The sequence below is a fragment of the Leuciscus leuciscus genome (assembly GCF_965113295.1).
Source record: "Leuciscus leuciscus genome assembly, chromosome: 1".
In the NCBI taxonomy this organism is placed as follows: Eukaryota; Metazoa; Chordata; class Actinopteri; order Cypriniformes; family Leuciscidae; genus Leuciscus; species Leuciscus leuciscus.
The window spans coordinates 53,185,546-53,204,298 of record NC_138725.1 but is presented as its reverse complement, the minus strand read 5'-3'; the positions used below and the strand labels follow the sequence as shown (position 1 = coordinate 53,204,298).

The 18,753-nt window shown below is 37.8% G+C and overlaps 3 protein-coding genes across 6 annotated transcripts in view; all 3 read right to left on the bottom strand.

Moving 5' to 3' along the window:
* Window positions 1–14,070, bottom strand: part of syt17 (synaptotagmin XVII) — a 29,716-nt gene extending 15,646 nt beyond the window's left edge. The window contains exons 1-5 of one of the 4 annotated variants that reach the window (XM_082142738.1): window positions 14,007–14,070; window positions 12,672–12,753; window positions 4,466–7,084; window positions 2,676–2,693; window positions 979–1,127 (exon numbers count right to left, since the gene is read on the bottom strand). In XM_082142738.1, coding sequence (XP_081998864.1) covers window positions 979–1,127; window positions 2,676–2,693; window positions 4,466–4,480 — 182 coding nt within the window. In that variant the 5' untranslated portion in view covers window positions 4,481–7,084; window positions 12,672–12,753; window positions 14,007–14,070. Of the gene's footprint in view, window positions 1–978; window positions 1,128–2,675; window positions 2,694–4,465; window positions 7,085–12,671 lie in introns of all 4 variants that reach the window. The other 3 variants (XM_082142740.1, XM_082142739.1, XM_082142741.1) reach the window with 3 other exon arrangements.
* On the bottom strand, window positions 7,619–12,674 carry itpripl2 (ITPRIP like 2). Its single transcript, XM_082142711.1, has one exon. It carries the CDS (start codon window positions 11,209–11,211, stop codon window positions 9,736–9,738), a length of 1,476 nt encoding a protein of 491 aa, XP_081998837.1. The 5' UTR covers window positions 11,212–12,674; the 3' UTR covers window positions 7,619–9,735.
* A 3-nt stretch (window positions 14,071–14,073) lies between the features above and the next one.
* Window positions 14,074–18,248, bottom strand: LOC309479397 (5-demethoxyubiquinone hydroxylase, mitochondrial-like). Its single transcript, XM_082143520.1, has 6 exons — window positions 18,057–18,248; window positions 17,479–17,654; window positions 17,136–17,250; window positions 16,614–16,753; window positions 16,463–16,531; window positions 14,074–14,866 (listed from the first exon to the last, which is right to left on the bottom strand). Exons 1-6 carry the CDS (start codon window positions 18,145–18,147, stop codon window positions 14,789–14,791), a joined length of 669 nt encoding a protein of 222 aa, XP_081999646.1. The 5' UTR covers window positions 18,148–18,248; the 3' UTR covers window positions 14,074–14,788.
* Window positions 18,249–18,753: the final 505 nt, after the last annotated feature.

The window sequence follows — 18,753 nt, the reverse complement described above, 5'->3', positions numbered from 1 at the left end:
AAAACAAAGGGAGACTTTTTAAGGACTACAACAAACATTCCTCCTGGGTTAGTGACATCACGAACCCTAAAATTTACATAAACCCCTCCCCCAGGAACACAATTTATAGATTATCATGACAGAATATGCTAATCAATGACTAGAAGATAACTACACATAAGCTACATAAAATCATCAACTAACTATTCAGAAATGTTGTCTACATTCTGTCACTTCTTCTTGAGTCTCTCCATCTTTGTCTGACTCCGGTTTGGACATAAAAGGCTAAAAGTTTTTGACATTTTTAGTGCATGTCTGTGTGAGGTAAAAGGACACAAGCTGTTGAAGCTCCGCCCTCTGTGCTGGGAGCAGCAGCTCATTTGCATTTAAAGGGACAGACACAAAAACGGTGCGTTTTTGCTCACCCTCAAAAAGTGAATACATAAAAATATCTGGGGTATTTTTTAGCTAAAACTTCAGATACACACTCCGGGGACATCAGAGATTTATTTTACATCTTGTGAAAAGGGCATTATACCACCCCTTTAATAATGTATTAGTAAATGTTTAAATTAACATCAACAAAGATGAATAAATGCTGTAGAAGTGCAGTTTATTATTAGTTCATGTTAACTAATGTTAACTAATGAAATCTTATTGTAAAGTGTTACCCAAAATTGGATTAACATTCAGACTTACTGTATCAACTTAATTGCATAACTGCTAGCACATTTACTGAATTAAATATGAAATATATTGAGGTCATGTGACAATAATGTAGCATACTTCTGTTTATAGACTACCATTCAAACGTTTTGGGTCAGTAAAATGTTTTGTTTGAAAGAAATCAATACATTTTATTCAGCAAGGATGCATTAAATCGATCAAATGTGACATGATCAAAAACGAGCCTTTAACAGATGGGATTGACTTGAGATTTCTTAGTAACTCTGTATTCAGTCTCATTCTGACTTATTTTGTGTACGGGTGTGTACTCACAGCCATGATGGAGTCTGAGCTGGAAAAGGCCCCAGAATCTCCACCTCCTCATCAGTGGACTGACAGCAGCTGCACTCCCAGCACCACTGCCAACAGGAGCGACACGACCAGCGACACAACAGCAAGTCAGACAGTCTGGACAGAAGACCCTGAGATCAAGACCGCAAAGGGACACAAAGAGACCATCCAGTAAACAGTAACTGATTGACCTGCACAGGCAGCAGAATATACTTACAAGGCAAATTATGATGATAAAATTGCAATGAATGATCAGTGCTTCAAAGATTTTTTTTGTTTTGTTATTTCTGGTCAACTGCAGCTTGAAGTATAAATGTAACAAGAGCCTCAGAGAAATCTCTATTGGGACTCTATTCTAGTGGGACTTTGTAGTAAACTATAAGTCAGAGCCAATCCACCAAAAACAACAAAAAAAAAATCGCGTGATTTAATTAAAGATATCTACATTACTATTCAAAATAGTTTTTTAAATGAAATTTTATATTTTTTTTACTTAAGGATGCTTTAATTTGATCAAAAGTGACAACAAGGACATCTGTAAAGTTATAAAAGATTTCTATTTCAAATAAATGCTGTTCTTTTGAACTTTCTTTTCATCAAAGAATCCTGAAAAATGTTTCACAGTTTCGAAAAACAAAGCAGCACAACTGTTTACAACATTGATAATATTAGGAGATGTTTTTTGAGCAGCAAATCATCATATTATATTGATTTCTGAAGGATAATGTGACTGAAGACTGGAGTAATGATACTGAAATTCAGCTTTGCCACCACAGGAATAAATTACATTTTAAAATATATAAAAAACAAAACAGTTATTTAAATTATTATTTAAATTATATAGACTTCTTTCAAAAAAAAAAAAAAAAATCTAACCAACCCCAAACTTTTGAACGATAGTGTGTATATACTGTATGTATGCATATATATATATATATATATATATATATATATATATATATATATATATATATATATATATATATATATATATATATATATATATATAAAATTATATACACACATTTGAACAAACAGTTTTGTTTCCCGTTGGGACATGCTTCCAACTGAAACAGGAAACTGGGGCGGGACAAACATTACTCAGTCACTTCTCAGTGTGACCGTTATTAGGTTGACCAGAACCGAGACCAGATGTTTGAATAGAGGTCCTTCAAGAAAGAGATGTTAGTCTTTTCACAACAAAACTTGCTTGATTTAGACTAGCTGACTCCAACGAGACAGAAAAACACAACAAAATCATAAAGATTACTCGCTCCAAAAAGCCAAGTCACTCTCACCTCCGCTGAGGCTGAATATGTAGTTGGTTAAATAATGAATGATTCGAGACAGGATGTAAAAAAAAAAAAAAAAAAAAAAAAATCCAGCCCAAAAGATAGAAATAAAAGGTCAAAATACACAACTGATTATGTAAACACAATCATTTTCTTTTCTTTTTCTTTGAATGGAAGCAAGCTTATGTTTCAAAGCATTTAATGGTCTGAGGGTGTCAAGCTTCTAACTACATTTCTAACTTATTTGGAGTCATGCATGTACAGATAAATTGTTAAACAGGATCTTGGAGTTGCTATAAAAATACAGTAGCCATTTTTCTACATCATTGTTAATCAGTTCAGTTCAGTTCAGTTAGAAGGTTGAATTAATTACTTTTCTGTACATACCTCATTGACAGGCTCCAACTGTTCTTTTTCAAAGGTTGAGTGCAGCAGAGAATTGAGTTAATGCACAGGAAATAGAGGGAAAAAAGAGTTCAGTGAGAGGACAGGTCTCTTTATTGAATGTTCACTATTTGTATAAAAAAAAAACATTTCAATAATTAATATTAATTAAATTTGTTAGCAACCTTTGACTAATTTCATTTTTTTAAATTAATAACATTATTGGACATATTTCAGCATGTTAATGTTTTCTAGGATATACATTGCTCAAAAGTATCAGTAAATAACATTGCATTGCTTAAAATAATTCATTAAAGAATCCTGAAAAAAAAAAAAAAGATCAAAAGTTCCATAAAATTATTTTGAAAGCACAACTGTTATCGACTTTGATAATAAGAAATGTTTCTTGAGCAGCAAATCATTAGAATGATTTCTGAAGGATCATGTGACACTGAAGACTGGAGTAATGATGCTGAAAATTCAGCTTTGCATCACAGGAATAAATTACACTTAAAATATATTAAATTAGAAGAAAGTTATTTTGAATTGTAATAATATTTCACATTATTCACAATATTAATGTTTTACTGTATTTTGATCAAATAAATGGAGACTTGGTGAGTGTAAGAGCCTTCTTTCAAAAACATTAAAACCTTTTACAGACACCAGTGCATTGAACAGTAGTATATATATTGGGTAAGTCTGCTCCCTGAGGTGCTGGTCTGATTGAAAAATTAAAAAATTAAAAAGCAGAAAACTTTGAAGCTACATCCAGTAATGAAAAAGTTTACTATAACCTCAAATACTGCCCTACTTGTTTTATATTATGGGTTTTAATTTAAGAGCACTGTAATAATCCACCTATGCATTAAAGTGTTATTGCACTCATTTATTTTGATAAGCATCCCGAAAAGCCACATTCAAATTAATCTTTATTTAAAAAAATATCTAACACCATTGGTCAGACTTTATAAGGGACACATACTATTTTATCTGACTGCTTAGTGCTTACACACAGGACTGTTATATTCCTTCCTTTCAACACCTGTGAACATCTACAGGTTGATTTCTCTCCCGTTCCCCACCCCCTGTTCCTGCTCTCTTGCTCCTCATCAGCGGCCCAATGTTGTCTAAGCAATTAGCTGTGGCTGTAACCATGGCAACAGTGATACGAACTCCTGTCCCACCCAGCCCGCACCTTGCTGCCGCCGGCTCAGGCAGAGATGACGCATTAGGGTCACTGAGATGGGAGGGATGGGACACTATCCCCACTGGTCCACATGGCCAGTTCCAGCAAGCGCCATAGCAGGGGTCTTTAGCACAGTTCCATAAATCATAATAAAGCATACAGACACACAAATACACCGCCACAGAGTTTAAACGTCAAAAAGAAGCTGCATTCATACCTAATTCACAAAAAACATCAGCGAGTCTGTCTGCACCCTATACTGTTTTAAATGAAAATAGTCCCACTCACATCCCAAAATCCCATATAAATCAATTGCCATTAAGTTTTTACTAAAAAATGTCCACAAATATATCTTGAAAATGAACTCATCAAATCCTAGTATTTCATAAACAATAAGACATTCAAGTGAATAAATACAAACAAATCATACATTTAGGAAACTGAAATGGTTTTAGGCCTTGACCAGAAATAATCGTCAGATAATTTTTTTTAATAAAAATAAATACAAATCTGATTATGAACGAATGAGCAAAGGAAAACACATATGAAGATGGAAAGTGTAATCCAGAAGGATCCAGATGGGAAAGTAGTGACTGGGACTCACCTGTGTGTACGCCATCCTCCTCTTACTCTCGCCCCACTGTCTCACTTCCCATCCAGAGCAACATGACACTCTCTGGATCCAGATTTACTCAGTAAAAGAGAGAGAGAGAGAGAGAGAGAGAGAGAGAGAGAGAGAGAGAGAGAGAGAGAGAGAGAGAGAGAGAGAGAGAGAGAGAGAGAGAGAGAGGAAAAGAGGGGAGGAAAAATCTGTAGATGTGACTCGAGTAATGAATTCAGGTCTCTATGGACTTGGTTCCTCTAACCAGCCAAACAAAATCTACTTCAAGAGTGATGAGCCAAATACAAAACAACAAACAAAACCCCTCTTCCCTCTCTAGCTATCTCTCTATCTCCTCTTCCTCCCCATCATCTTCAATCCCTCCCACTCAGACACCCAATCTCCCTCTCTTTCCTGCCTCCCTCTCCAGTCGTGCCTAGTCCTCAGAAATGACACGCCAGACAGCCAGCTCTCCTCTCCCTGGAGAGAGCAGCGCCCTCCTTCCCCCTCCTGCCCTGAGTTTCTTTCAGAGACCAGTGACTCATCCAGGTTTGCAGAAGCACTGATGTATATCAAATCTGTTATGTGCATCCCTCCCCGCCTCCTCCAGTCTGTTTTTACAACACCTCGCTGGCTGCCTGCAACCACTTGTTGTTCACTTCACCGCGAACAGAGGGAGAGTCTGAGGAGAGACGGGCAGACGGCAGGTGAACGGGCTAATTGCTGCCACGGCAACACGCTAGTTACACGGGGAGTTTATGAGAGCCGGGGTCTGTGCGGCCACCTGCTGCTGCTCCGACTGTGACTGACTGAGGTACGCAGACGTGCTACCGTCTTTAAGACATGACGCACAGGTTGTTCTGGAGAGTCTATAAGATGTAGGATATATGATGGTCATTCCTGGTGCTGTATTGTTACCTGAGTAGGTGGAACACAGGGAACTTTAAAGCAAGTTTCCTTGGAAACGGTAGGGACACACGACCTGTTGCTGCGTCAGCTGTTCCGACTCAGAACGGCCTCGCTCACCGGATGAAACTACGCATGTAGTCTGAACATCATGTCAGGTTATGGGGTGTAGAGTTTCACAGAGAGTGTTCGACTGATCTACAGCACTTGAAAAAAAAAAGACACTAAAGAGTAAAAAAAAAAAGAAAGAAATTAAAGAGATAGTTCACCCAAAAATTTACATTTTGTCATCATTTATTACACACCCTAGAGTTGTTCCAAACCTGTATGCATGTCTTTCCTGGGTAGAACACAAAAGAAGATATTTTGCAGAATGTCGGTCACTAAACAGTTTCTGGTCCCCATTGACTTTCATAGTAGGAAAAAAAAAATACTACGGAAGGCAATGGGGACCAGAAACGGTCAGCAAATCAGATTAGAATAATTTCTGAAGGATCATGTGACTATGAAGACTGGAGTAATGACGCAGTTATAAATTACTTTTAAAAATATATTAAAATAGAATCGAAACAAATAGAATAGAAATAGAAACAAATATTTCATAATATTACTGTATTTTTATCAAATAAACTTATTGAAAAAAATCTTGAAAAAAATCTCACCCACTCCAGATTTTGTAATTTCATTCACTTCAATGCATTTCTACTGAGCTTTTCACAATATATTTGTACACTTTACAAACAAAACTGTATATAATAAAATAGTGCTTTACTAAGGCAAAGAGTGCCAGGGGCAAGGAAAAAAAAATAGGAAAAACACTAAGATGTTTGAGTAAACGAAGAAGGAACCATGAGAGGAACTAAGACTTAGGCCTACCCAGAAAGTCATAGACTGGCAAAGAATAGAATAGAATAGAATAGAATAGAATAGAATAGAATAGAGGTAGGTGTTACATTAAACCGCAGCATTTGAGAAGCAGAAAAGAAAGTTTCAGGTAAAAAGAAAGATTTTAGGTGAAAACCACATTGTGTGTAATACAGGATGACGTAAAACATTTATATTTGAGGTGGGAAGGATGGCATGTTAAACAGTTGGATGTAGATTGAATTGGATAGATTAGAATTAGAGATTGTGTGAATTTAGTCTATTCATTTGTTTCTGCTCTTGAAAACATGTTGCAAGGCATGTCTCATAAAAATCTGACTTACAGTGACCTCTGCTGTCATATTAGGTTTTTAGCTTCAGAAAGCTTGTTGCATGAAGTTTGTGCTTTTTCTTTCCCTGTCATTTTTGGAGTTTGACAGATGCTGGTATATTGATGGCACTCAACACAAATTATTTATGTACCTCGTTTTGAAGGGGAAAAAAGTATTCTAAATGCATGAATGTAAACGATTCTCATTTAATTGTAGCTGCCATACATCTACTGCAAGTGGATGACTGGGTTTAAATAGAATGTTTGAGTAAATGTATACGACCCACCTACACCCAAAGACATCTATCATTTGAGAACATTATTGAGAACCAGACACTGTAAAGATACAGAGCGTAATGTGAGATTGTTAAAAGATGAATTTACTGTTTTTAATTAAAATCTTTTAATCCTAAATGATTTGTCCCCCAAACAGATACTGACCTCAAGGTGGCTCCCACATTCAATCATGCCTCCATGACTTCAGATTACAGCTGTGGTTTACTTTGCCAACAAATCAAATCCTGCAAGCAAGTACATAAATTAAATGATAATTAGAAAGGATGAGATGATGTCCTAATGTTAGAGAGCACCAGCTTTGAGCCCCAGTATAATTTACACTGTAGCAAATCACTCTAAACATAACACTCTATTGAGAATAAACACTGCCAAACAAGACTATACAGACGATAATTAGCATGACTGTGTCTGAGTGCAAAGAAACCAGTTTGCATTTCATAATTATGAAAATGTATTTTTTTAATAGAACACGTTGCACTGTGCCATGTGACAAATATGTAATAATCACTTTAGAGGTGATCTAAACATATCCAAAATATCTCTTTTTGTGTAGTTCTAAGATATATTGTGTACCTCAAGAAGGTATATTTTGTTTCAATGAGACAATCTCACCACCTATTTATAGAAAAATATATGGCAAATAGTAATAATAATAATAAATTACTATTGTGAAATTATTTCTGTCTCCATGTCCTATTTTTTCTATCACTGTCAAAAAATAAACAATTGTTTCAGGTGTTACAATCAACAAAACTCTGTGCAGTCCAAAATATAGATATTTATTTAAATTCATGTAATAAAATACATGTATAACTTATATCCACTAATAAATATATATATAAATATGTGACCCTGGATGACAAAACCAGTCACATGGGTACACTGTAAAAAAAAACATTACATCCCCAAGTCAAAAATTTCTAGTGACTGGTTACATCTAAATTTTTCAATTAGTCTGACGTATTATTTCTCATTGAGCCAATGTTAACAGACTATTGCAACAAGAATTACACTTGGGCCAATTTAAAAATGTAGATGTGACCAGTCACTAGAAAATGTTGACTTGGAGAATCTCAATAAATCTCAATTTAAAAAAATGTATTGGGGAAAAAAAATGTCTAACCATAATCTGAAAGCTGAATAAATAAGCTTTCCATTGACGTATGGTTTGTTATGATAGGACAATATTTGGCCGAGATACAACTGAAAATCTAGAATCTGAGGGTGCAAAAAAATCGTCTTAAATGTTGTCCATTTATGTTTGTGATTGTGCTGCATTCATATAAATATATTTACGGTAGGAAATTTACTAAATATCTTCATGGAACATGATCTTTACTTTTTATCTTTACTTTACTAAAGAAAAATCGATAATTTTGACCCATACAATGTATTATGCTATTGCCACATATATACCTGTGCGACTTATGACTGGTTATGTGATCTAGGGTCACATATACATATACATATACATATACATATACATATACATATACATATACATATACAGTATATACACCTACACATACTCACACACATTGTTTTACACTATGTACATAAAGTACAATTTGTTTTAAAATCAACTTACATTCACATACAGTACCAAATATACATTAAATTGCATATACATTAATATACATATACATTCAACATGACTTAATCTGTATTTTATATTGCTTGTTTTGGACTACATTTAACCATTGTTTTTAGAGCATGTCCTTTTTCCATTTCCTTATTTTATTTTCTGTTCCGCTTTTAGGCAACAGACAAAAAGAAGCTTCAAAGAGTTTTGCTTAGGTACCACAAACATTTCCCTGCAAAGTTGATGAAACTAAGATTTGTCTGACATAAATGAACATGAACACATTGTTCAATAACAGGTAGATGGATGAGGTTTGAGCAGGAAAGAGCCTAAAGAAACTAACCCTGTAACACTCAGCACCAGCAACAGATCAATAAGGATCTCTGCTGCCATAAAGTAAATGCAATGCAATCAGCCATTAAAACTACAGCTATTGCATAAATAAGTGACCCTGGGCTGAGGTAGCATGTCTCCATGGTGACAGCCTATAGAGCCATGTCTCTGAGGGAAAAGATCACGTGCACAGTACACAAGCTGGGGTCCCTGTAGATAGGCAAGATGAAGTGAAGCTATGCCATCATTGCCTTATACTCAAGTGTGCCAATTAAGGTAATACACTGAGGTGAACTAAAGCAGTAATTATGATCTGACACAACAAAGGAATGCTTTAACAATCAATTAAGCAATACTGAAACTGCTACAGTTATGAAACATTATAATTAATTAATTCATTCATTCATTCATTCAAAATAAAGAATATATTTGGGTCTGTAAGAAACAGCAGACAGATTTTTACAGTGGTCACGCTGCAGTTCTTCCCTTCAAAACAGGAAGTTCATCTGTTTAGGCTGGCATTACTAATACTGTGTGGGTGTGGAAAAACTTTGGTGTTTATGCTGTTTTGACTGCTCACTACCCCATAACCATGACATCATGGTCAACCTGAGTCAACAAGTCTAACAGCTCTCAAACGCATGAGTTTCATCTCCAAGCTAATGCCTAAATCAGGCGTGCTTTTCAAATTCTGTCCTGCAATTACAGTACAATACTTATTTGTACAGTACCAAGACTGATTTGTTAAAAGTATTGCTATACCTACTAAATGCTACTATTGTGCTCTAATCTAGTGCTTTGACTGCTACCTTTTGAGGAAAAAAAATCTCAAACTTAAATTATTTAATTTTGAAAAGTCAGATGCAAAAAAGATAGATATATGTGATATTAACTTCTGAAAAAAACATAAACCGAGATGTAGCAAGCTATCAATGTGTTCAGCAACATCATAGTTGACCTTTACTCTGCATCAATATATTTGCAGTGAACACCTCTGCCAAGGCTGGTTCTCTGCGGTCGCCCGAGGCGAATTAGGCGAGGGAGGTGGTTCCATGAGTAAGCCAGTCGGGCGGAGACCATATCGAGGGTGATGTCACTAAATTCTGCCCACAGGTTGGAGGGTACCGTCTCCTTCACAAGTTTGGGCAGAGCGACAGAGTCTGGCAGAAGCCCATTAACGCCTCCGAGGAGTAAATGGCAAAGAGCCCGAGACTGTAGGCTCTCCCTTAGACTGCGAAGAAGATCATCCAGCCGTTCCACAAGGTTGCACTCGTCCCAGGCCTCAGGGGGCGTACTGAGCAGCAGACGAAGCCAAGCGGTCTTCAGAGCATAGGACGAAAGCACTCCTCCCCATTCAGCTCCGGACTTCAAGTCCAGCGTCTCCCCACTGAGGTTACGTACCTCTTTTAGGAGTTGAAGGCACTTCAGATGACAGGAGTTGGAGGGCAGTCTACCTTTCAGCCATGCTAACAGTTTCTGCTCCTGTCTGGGAAAGTACACTGTCCAAAGGTCTTCTCCTCGCTGACCCTGCCGGGATGCCACCAAGAAGGCACCATCACTGAGAGGAAAGGCTGGGATCAGCCGAACGCCCATGGAGATGTGGCAGCAGACATAATCAGAGCGGGGTGTCAGATGGAGGAGCACTTGCTGCTCCTCACTGAGAGACAGGCTGAGGGAGCAGCGCTGCTCAAACATGTAACGGAAAGTAGCAAGGCAGCGCTGGGTGGCTGTGTAAAACCAGCGCTGTACGGAATCTGGGCTCATCCTATAGACACTTTGAGCATTGTGCAAGTGCATAAACGTGTCCGTGAAGGCCTTGTGACGACGTGCCCACTCCGCCTTGCGAGGCGTGTTCAGCGTGCACAGCGGTGGCCCTCCATGTTTGTCAGTGCAAACGCTGGCCTCCAGTTTCAGCCCACGAGGTTCCCGCAGAGGCACAAGGATGTCGAAGCAGTCAGGTGAGCCCACCTTGTGCTCCTCATAGGAACTGCCGATCTGGATGAAGTCACCCCGGAAGGCCAGTGAAGACTCCGGCGGGACATTGGTGCGACCCACCCTTACAAGTTCACTCACCAGCTTGGCAACATGGGCTTTGCTGTGGCCCAGCACATGTGGAGAGAGGCGCACATGCCTCTCGTAGTGATCGTCCAGTAGCTCTCTCTTGGAGACACCTAATTTTCCCTGCCCCTCCGGGACTTTGTGGAAAGCCCCCCTAGCAGAGCCAGGTTGAGCTGAGCAGTACTTTATAAAGAAGTAACATAAGATAAATGCTAGGATGTACTTAAAGAGTGTGACAGCTCCAGGTCCCTGATCAGCGCAGTCGTTCCCTTGGTCCTCAGATCCTCTGATGATGTACTGGTGCAGTAGCAGCAGAGCGGTGAGAATGCAAGTGACCAGCGGCCAGAACAACCTGAGGTTGAGAGTGTAAACGTTCATCCTCCTCCTCCAGTCCACTCCAGCTCTGTGGGAAAAGTTGGGGCTAGCCCATGCTTAACCACTCATCCAGATGCTGAAAACAAGACCGAGCTGTTCTTTTAGCCCTCTCGAGCAGAAACCGTTGTGTAAGAGGAAGTTTGCCAAGTGAAGTTTCTTTGCAGATGCAGCGTGTGCTGAGGGCAAGAGAAGTCCTCTCGTTCAGGATGTTTGAAAATCCCCCCTTTTGACACAAGTGAGCACTGTGTGAAACGGCAGAGCAGGCTCTCAGTGTGTGAGCTCAGAGGAAATGCCAAACTCTTGAGAGAGAGGAATTTCTGTTTAAAAAAAGAGGCGTTCAAAACCCAGAGCCTGTCCACACTCCTCCTCCCTCTTCTCTTAAAGAAACAGATCTCAAAATGGGAAATGCTTACTGACAGAATGAGCCCTTGGCTTAGATATTTACACAACATGAATATACCACATGCATGGATTGAAAAAAATTTGACCAAAAATCAAATGTTTATAAATGTTAAAAAAGGCTGCTTATACTTAAAGTATAAGTTCATACAAACACTCATGCTCATGTCAATCCAAACTTGTGTTTTTCTTTTCACCGTGGAACACAAAAGTATGTTTCACTAATACCATCACACAACTCCTTTAGTAAAATGACAAGAATAAATTATAAAAGATGTCAGTAGAGGTGTGGCCCTAGTAAGCTACACAGAAGGTCATTGAGAAAGTTTACAGAAACACTGCGCGCGCAGTTTCTCTTTGAAAGGTTTGTTCACAGTAAGATCTCTGTATCTTTATAGATCCTTTATCAATCCCTAACCTCAGCACGAGCCTTCCTCCGGTCACCCCTGACCCTGTGATCCTGAACAAGAAACCACTGTCATCTCTCTTAATCAGTCCACAGAGTGCTTTTGTACTGCTGTATGGACATAAGCCTTTTAATATTATCTTGCTTTATGGACATAGGTTTTTAGAATGGCTTTTTCAAAGCTTAGTCAAATACTCCTAATCACATCTATCACAAATGCATAAAGCCCTGTGTACAGTGTACAGAATTTGAATTTAAACTTAAGCAAATAGTCGGTTAGTCCACGGTTTCACTTCATATCAGACACACTGATGTAGCCATAAACAGAAAGCCACACCTTTCCCACCCAGTGCATGTTGCTACCTCTGCCCTCTGATTTCAAAACAAACACTGCCCATGGCCATGAAAGTTAGCATCAAGTAAGGACACTCACAGAAACACATAGCAGCACCTGGCTAAGTCACACAAACCTGTATGACCCGTCAGAGGATAAACACAGAGACAGCTCGCTAAATACGGATGGCTGAAATGTTTAAATAACAACATAACTGGTCCGTTGGAATTTAGAAGCAGCCTGAGGAAGGAAGTGATCTTCATTATAGGGAACTTGAAAAGGCAACGGAAAGGAGGCAATTACTGCAGCGTTTCTGTCATGTACCTTCTTATCAATCTTCTTGAGCTATTTTGATAGTGATGCAGCTCACTCTAAAAATACCAAGCTGCCTGAAGGGGATCAGCAACTACAAAACAACAGATAAATGCATTAATGATTTGCAGTTACAACTGAGTTGAACGCAGCTCTCTTACAGTAAAAAGAATGTCTTGTGGTTAGCATCTGTGTCCTGAGGGATACAAGTTTTAAGAAACAGTCTCACAATTACATGATTCATAACACTGATGCATAATAAGCCTCTGAGCACAACACACACACACTGTCTGAACTTTTTTTGTGCTAATAAGAGAAATTCCTAAGACCTTTAATACTCTTAGTCATTACTACTTGTGAAGGGTTGACAGTCAAATATCCAGAGATGTTTTGTATATATATTCTGCACTTAAGTCTATTTAAAAGAGCTTCAGCTGTAGTGTGCTATTAAGACGTAAAGACATGTGATCTGTTCGCAATGAGCAACTCATGCAGTGTTTCCAGATGGGTCAGCTTCCTCTGACACAGACTTATTATGAGAATAAAAGATTGCGTGGCAGCTTCTGCATTACATTAAGCAAGGCAAATGCCTATATGGAAGATATGTTTAGAAATAAAAACCTTCTGAAGTAGGAGAGAAGGACAGTATGGGACAAGACTGTGGGTAGTGGGCAGTTGAAAGCCTCAAACTTTGAGTCTGTTAAGGGTTACAATGTGGTCACAGTTGATGGTAGACTGGAAGCTGAGGAGTACTTGTAGTTACACAGGGATTGCATCAGCTTCCTTCTCTCTGAATGCGAGTATACAGTAGTTCTGCCCACTAACAGAATCTGCCAAACTAAACAGGCCTCTCAAGAACTCTTATCCAGTACAGTCAGCATAAAAGACTCTAGACGAAGAGGAAGAAGGGGAGTATAATTTGTGGACTTCTCATAGCCTGTTCTCTTCTTGTCAAAGATTCAAACTAAATTCACCAATTGGCAACATACTGAAAAAAAAACCCTCAGACACAGTAACTGAAATCCAGGCTCTCGTACTCTCTGTGGAGTGTCCAGGCTGACTTCATGCCCTCATAGATTAAGTCATGGGAACCACAGGGAGATGGAGACAGCTGTTTCCCACGTCTCAGATTATGTTACATGTTTTCATAGCCGACCTTGTGATAACTTCCCCTAATATTGTATGCATACATCACTGATAGTCCCTAGATATTCTAAGATAACAGATGAGTGTATTTATAGCATGCCAAATATGTTTATATATCTGTGGTATTTCTTCTCACATAAAATAATAATTTTAGCAGTTGGGGTACAGATTGCCCTGTCATGACTGGTGGCTGCAAATTACCTTTAATTTAAAAGGCAAAGACTGCCCTCTTGTGCTCCAAGTGGTCTGTGCAAACACACACGTCCTGTAAAGACATATGACTTTAATGTCAACACAATAGTGATAAAACTTTACAGTATGTTATTTATGAATAAATCCTGCTGGGTGAAATAAAATAATACAGGCCATGTATAAAATATAATAAATAAATACATTTTAAACATTTACACTGCTGTGAGGAAGAGCACCAGAAAATATGTCATGATGAAGTATGTAATATGCACCAGTGTCACTAAACTGAAACTGCAAAAATATATATATATATTTTTTGTTTCAACAGGTTTTCTGAACATTTCCCCTGTCTTCCACTGGCCAGACAAAGAGATATTAAACAATGCTCAAAGTGGGTCAGCACGCAGTTCAACCACACCTCCCCCTTACCCATCATGAGTACTGGCACTTTATCCCCACTTCAGGCTTTGGTAATAAAGACTAATTATATATATATATATATATATATATATATATATATATATATATATATATATACAATTTTTATTTATATTTATAAATTATATATTGAAATATAGTCATGCCCCAAAATTATTCTGTGTCGGGGATGCTCAAACGAACAGAGCAAGCACCACAATGATTTTGGAGAAATCAACCCAAAATGGCTTACTGAATAAAATATTGTAACACTGAAAATAATTACATACTTCAGCTTTAAAGCTACAAAAAGTAGAAGCCATTTTTACAAGATTTCAGGGTGACTTTTAAATAATACTCTTTTTTTTTTACATTCATACTCGTTCTGAGACATAAATTGCAGCTTTACAGCCAGTCTGTATGATTGCTTTCATCAGCTGATATCCAGGCACCTGCAATAAAGACGCACAATGTGTCACTAATACACGCAATGGCAGAGCATGAACATATCTGTGGCTCTAGAAAAATATATTAAAACAATTCTTGTTATTGAGGTTTTATATTTTAATATGCTAGTTCATGCAGTCACAAATTTAGGGCTGGGCGATGTAATAAAAAATATTTTATCGATAATCGCCTTAAAAATTATCACGATATCCAATTATATTGTCTACCTGAGCCCTGGCCCTCCCCCACCAGAAACAACACTGCCGACATACACCGTAAACACACATCATGTTGAATTTGGCTGCACTTTATCTAATGATAGCCTGAGATTCAGTTAGTTTAATTTAAAAATGGAAACTTTAAGCTTTTATTTTGTTACTGTAGCAAGGTTTGTTGATAAGGGAAGGAGGAGGGAACTGGCGAACGTTTCACAAACTTTACATTTAGTCTTTTTTTTTTTAGCAGACGCCTTTGTCCAAAGCAGACGCCTTTAATCCAAAAATAATCCAAAATTAGCAGACGCCTTTAATCCAAAAATAAAAAATAACAAAACAGAAGTAAAGCATCAGCCCCTCACAGTCGGCTGCCGCATAAAGACTTAATAAAACCACAGCAAAAATGTTCCAGGCCTGGTCCTCTCTCCTCTTCACTGTCGTCGCTCCTCCTTTTATGCTCCCGGAGCTCCTTTATGAGAAACACTATAGGGTTGGTCCTAGAGACCCCAAAGTTGGTCAGGTTACTATGTATTACCATCACTACAATTGTGCCAATTTTCATATTTTTTCTATTTACAGATCATAGGGCTGCCATAGACTCCCACTGGGGAGGATTAATAATAAGAAAACTAATGGACACAATAGGGACTTGGTCCCTAATGATGTTTGATAGGGAACGCATCTCCAAAGCATTGTCACATACACAGACACACGTTGCCGTTAGAGCAGTCAGTGCCGAACAACAACAAATAAAATACAGATTAGGCTAATTAAAGTTAAAAAAATTATTCTGTCAAGTTCAGTGAGTGATTTTCTTTTTCTTTTGTTCTTTGATTAACATTAATGGTGGCAGCGGGTATATAGCTATTAGGCTGCTGTCAATACATGGCTCCGGTACACCTACTGTTTTTCTTTTCAACCGTTTACATTAACATAAGACAAAACCAACTGTTTTTACCTGGATATTTTGACATCATTGTGTGTGTATTTGTCCGTGCACTATATGAGAGGCGGCTCTCTGTGAACAGACGCCAAAGAGAACACTTCTGTTTCTGAGCAGTGCACATATCCAAAGCGCGCACTCAGAAGTGTTCTCTTTGGCGTCTTCTTGCGCTTAAAGAATGGTATCAAGAAAATCGAATTTCTCTTCCTAACCCTACTAACTACTAGCCTATAGAAAATATTTAATTCATGCTATTGCATGTGCATGTGGCACGGGGCTATGTGAAATATATTTGTCATTTTCCCCCGACATTGTCGATGATCGTCTGGTAACGGACTGTCATAATCGAAATTGTGATACTTGCGAGACATCGTCGATATACGATAATATTGTCATATCGCCCAGCCCTACAAATCATGTTACATGCCATTATTCAGACTTACTGATTCAGCATCATGCTCAAGTCCAGTGTCATGGTGCTCCATTTCGTCATCCCGAAATTCTTTAATCATCTGACAATAAAAAAAAATTAAGCAAGAGCCTCATCCCTATTCTAGTTTATTTGTGTGTAAAGTATGAAGCCCTTTGACCCACCTGCAGCAGTTCTGTGTACTTCTCAGGATCTTTCTCCATAAGAGTTCTGATCTGACTGTTATAGTGCTCTGAGATACTCTCTTCTACAGCCACAGTGCAGGCCATCGCCCCTTCTTTTCCCAAGAGAGCAGAACCAGCTCCTGTCAAAATAAAATAAAATAAAAATACATCACACCAATGCAGCATTTTACATTGAAGACTCTTTCTAGTACACAAAGGGTTCTCACATATTTTGACCAATGATTTTCCATGACGACTTTTCCAGCTATCGGTGATAGCATACTAGAAATTTTAACAGTGGAACAATTTATTGAAATTGATTAATTTATACCTTTTCCAAGCCTGAATAATACTATTTTACACTATCCCAATATTTCCAGGTTTTGGGGGTACCCTGTGCACATAAAAAAGTTTTGTGTCTGCACCAACATATTGTATAAAACAAATTAGTTTCCTGGACTGAATTCTTGAGAAACATTAATTTCTAAAACAGAAAAGAAATAATGTAACAGCCACACTCACCAAGAGCAAATCCTGCTATATTCCACAAAGGAAGCAGGAGGGTCGGACGCACCCTGTTGTCACCCAGTATCTCATTAAACTTACTCAGGTGCTTCTTCTCTTGATCCCACATTTCCTTTAACAGTAATTGAAATGTCATCAGATGAGATGTTGACATTCAACATTACATTGAATGCATAATTCCATAATACATCAGACCTCAATGTTGGTCTTAATAAAATAATAATAATAAAAACTTACAGTAACTTTAAAAAAAGATATAACTTAATCCTTCCACATGCAAAATAGAGAAAAAAAAGTTACATTTGTGTAATAAGTGTCAGCTTTGGTTTATAGCTAATACCTGAATGAGTGGTCGTGTTTGTGTACAGCCGAGAACAGCCATCTGACCAGCATAGATTCGGTTGGCACCATATTCTCCTGCATGGTCCACTCTCATCATCCTGTGAAGCATGGATTTTTCCTCTTCATCATTGGTGGGAGGCAATACACTATACCCCCTTACAAATGGCACTGCAGCTGAAAAGCACATAAACATGCAAAGATAAGCAAGTTCTTTGACTCAAAAATCAGAGAGAACATTATGTTCTCAAGTGGACTGTTTTAATATGCAGGAGCTCTGAGTATTACAACAAATAACATTACAAGAATAAACATCTATCGTGATAAACACCAAACATTTCCCAAATATTGATCAATTTGGCATACATATTGTTAACATAGCCTGCGGTCTGCCTCTAAAGCCGCTTTATTAATGTGCTTTGCTTTTCATTTTCATGTTTCAACTCTCAAAACTATGACATTTGGGGAATGTTTATTTATTTATTTGAAGGCTAGAATCTGTGGATTTAATTCCCCGAGAGAAGTATTACAAATGTGTTGTCATAAGGAAAGTTATGAAACTGCTCCAATGATACTTACAAATGTTGTTTATACAAGGCTGACCCGCTGTAAGTAAAATAGTCTGTTGAGAACCACGAAGCATAAGCTGAGGTCTGACAATCCTTTGCATGTTTGCAATTTGTGTTTGATCACGGAAAATTCGTCAAATGTCATTGAAAAGAGCTGGGGGTTGTGGTCGGCGTCGCACGCATGGCGTTACTAAACACTATAATCGGCGCTTGAAAATTACGTCAGTGACCCGGCGTTCTGAAAGCGTTACCTTCGCGCTCAGGTAAAGCCTTTCTTTCGTAAATTGACTGAGATTAAGTCGTTTAGAACTTACTCAATACCATGTTTTTTTATTTTATTCATTTGAATTTTGATGCATTTTTTAAAAGAATATCTTGCATTGGTATTGTGGAAATACCTAATTTCCTTTTCCATTCCATTGTCGCCATGTTTGGATGTTAGATATTTCGTTTGGAAATTAGATTTATTTTGAAGTAATATAGTTATTTTAATTATTTGATCATTTCATATTTTAAATATTATGTAAGTCTGGTGCTCAATGATTCAACAGGCCAATTTTTTTGTTTCATGTGAGGGTGTAGCTGACTCCTGTGAAGACATATAGGCCTATATGCCCCAAACGTTTTGGTAAATGATTAACAAACAATGCTGTAAATTACATTTATTTGTTTCAAATACATTTTCTGTAGTTTGTTGTTATACTAAT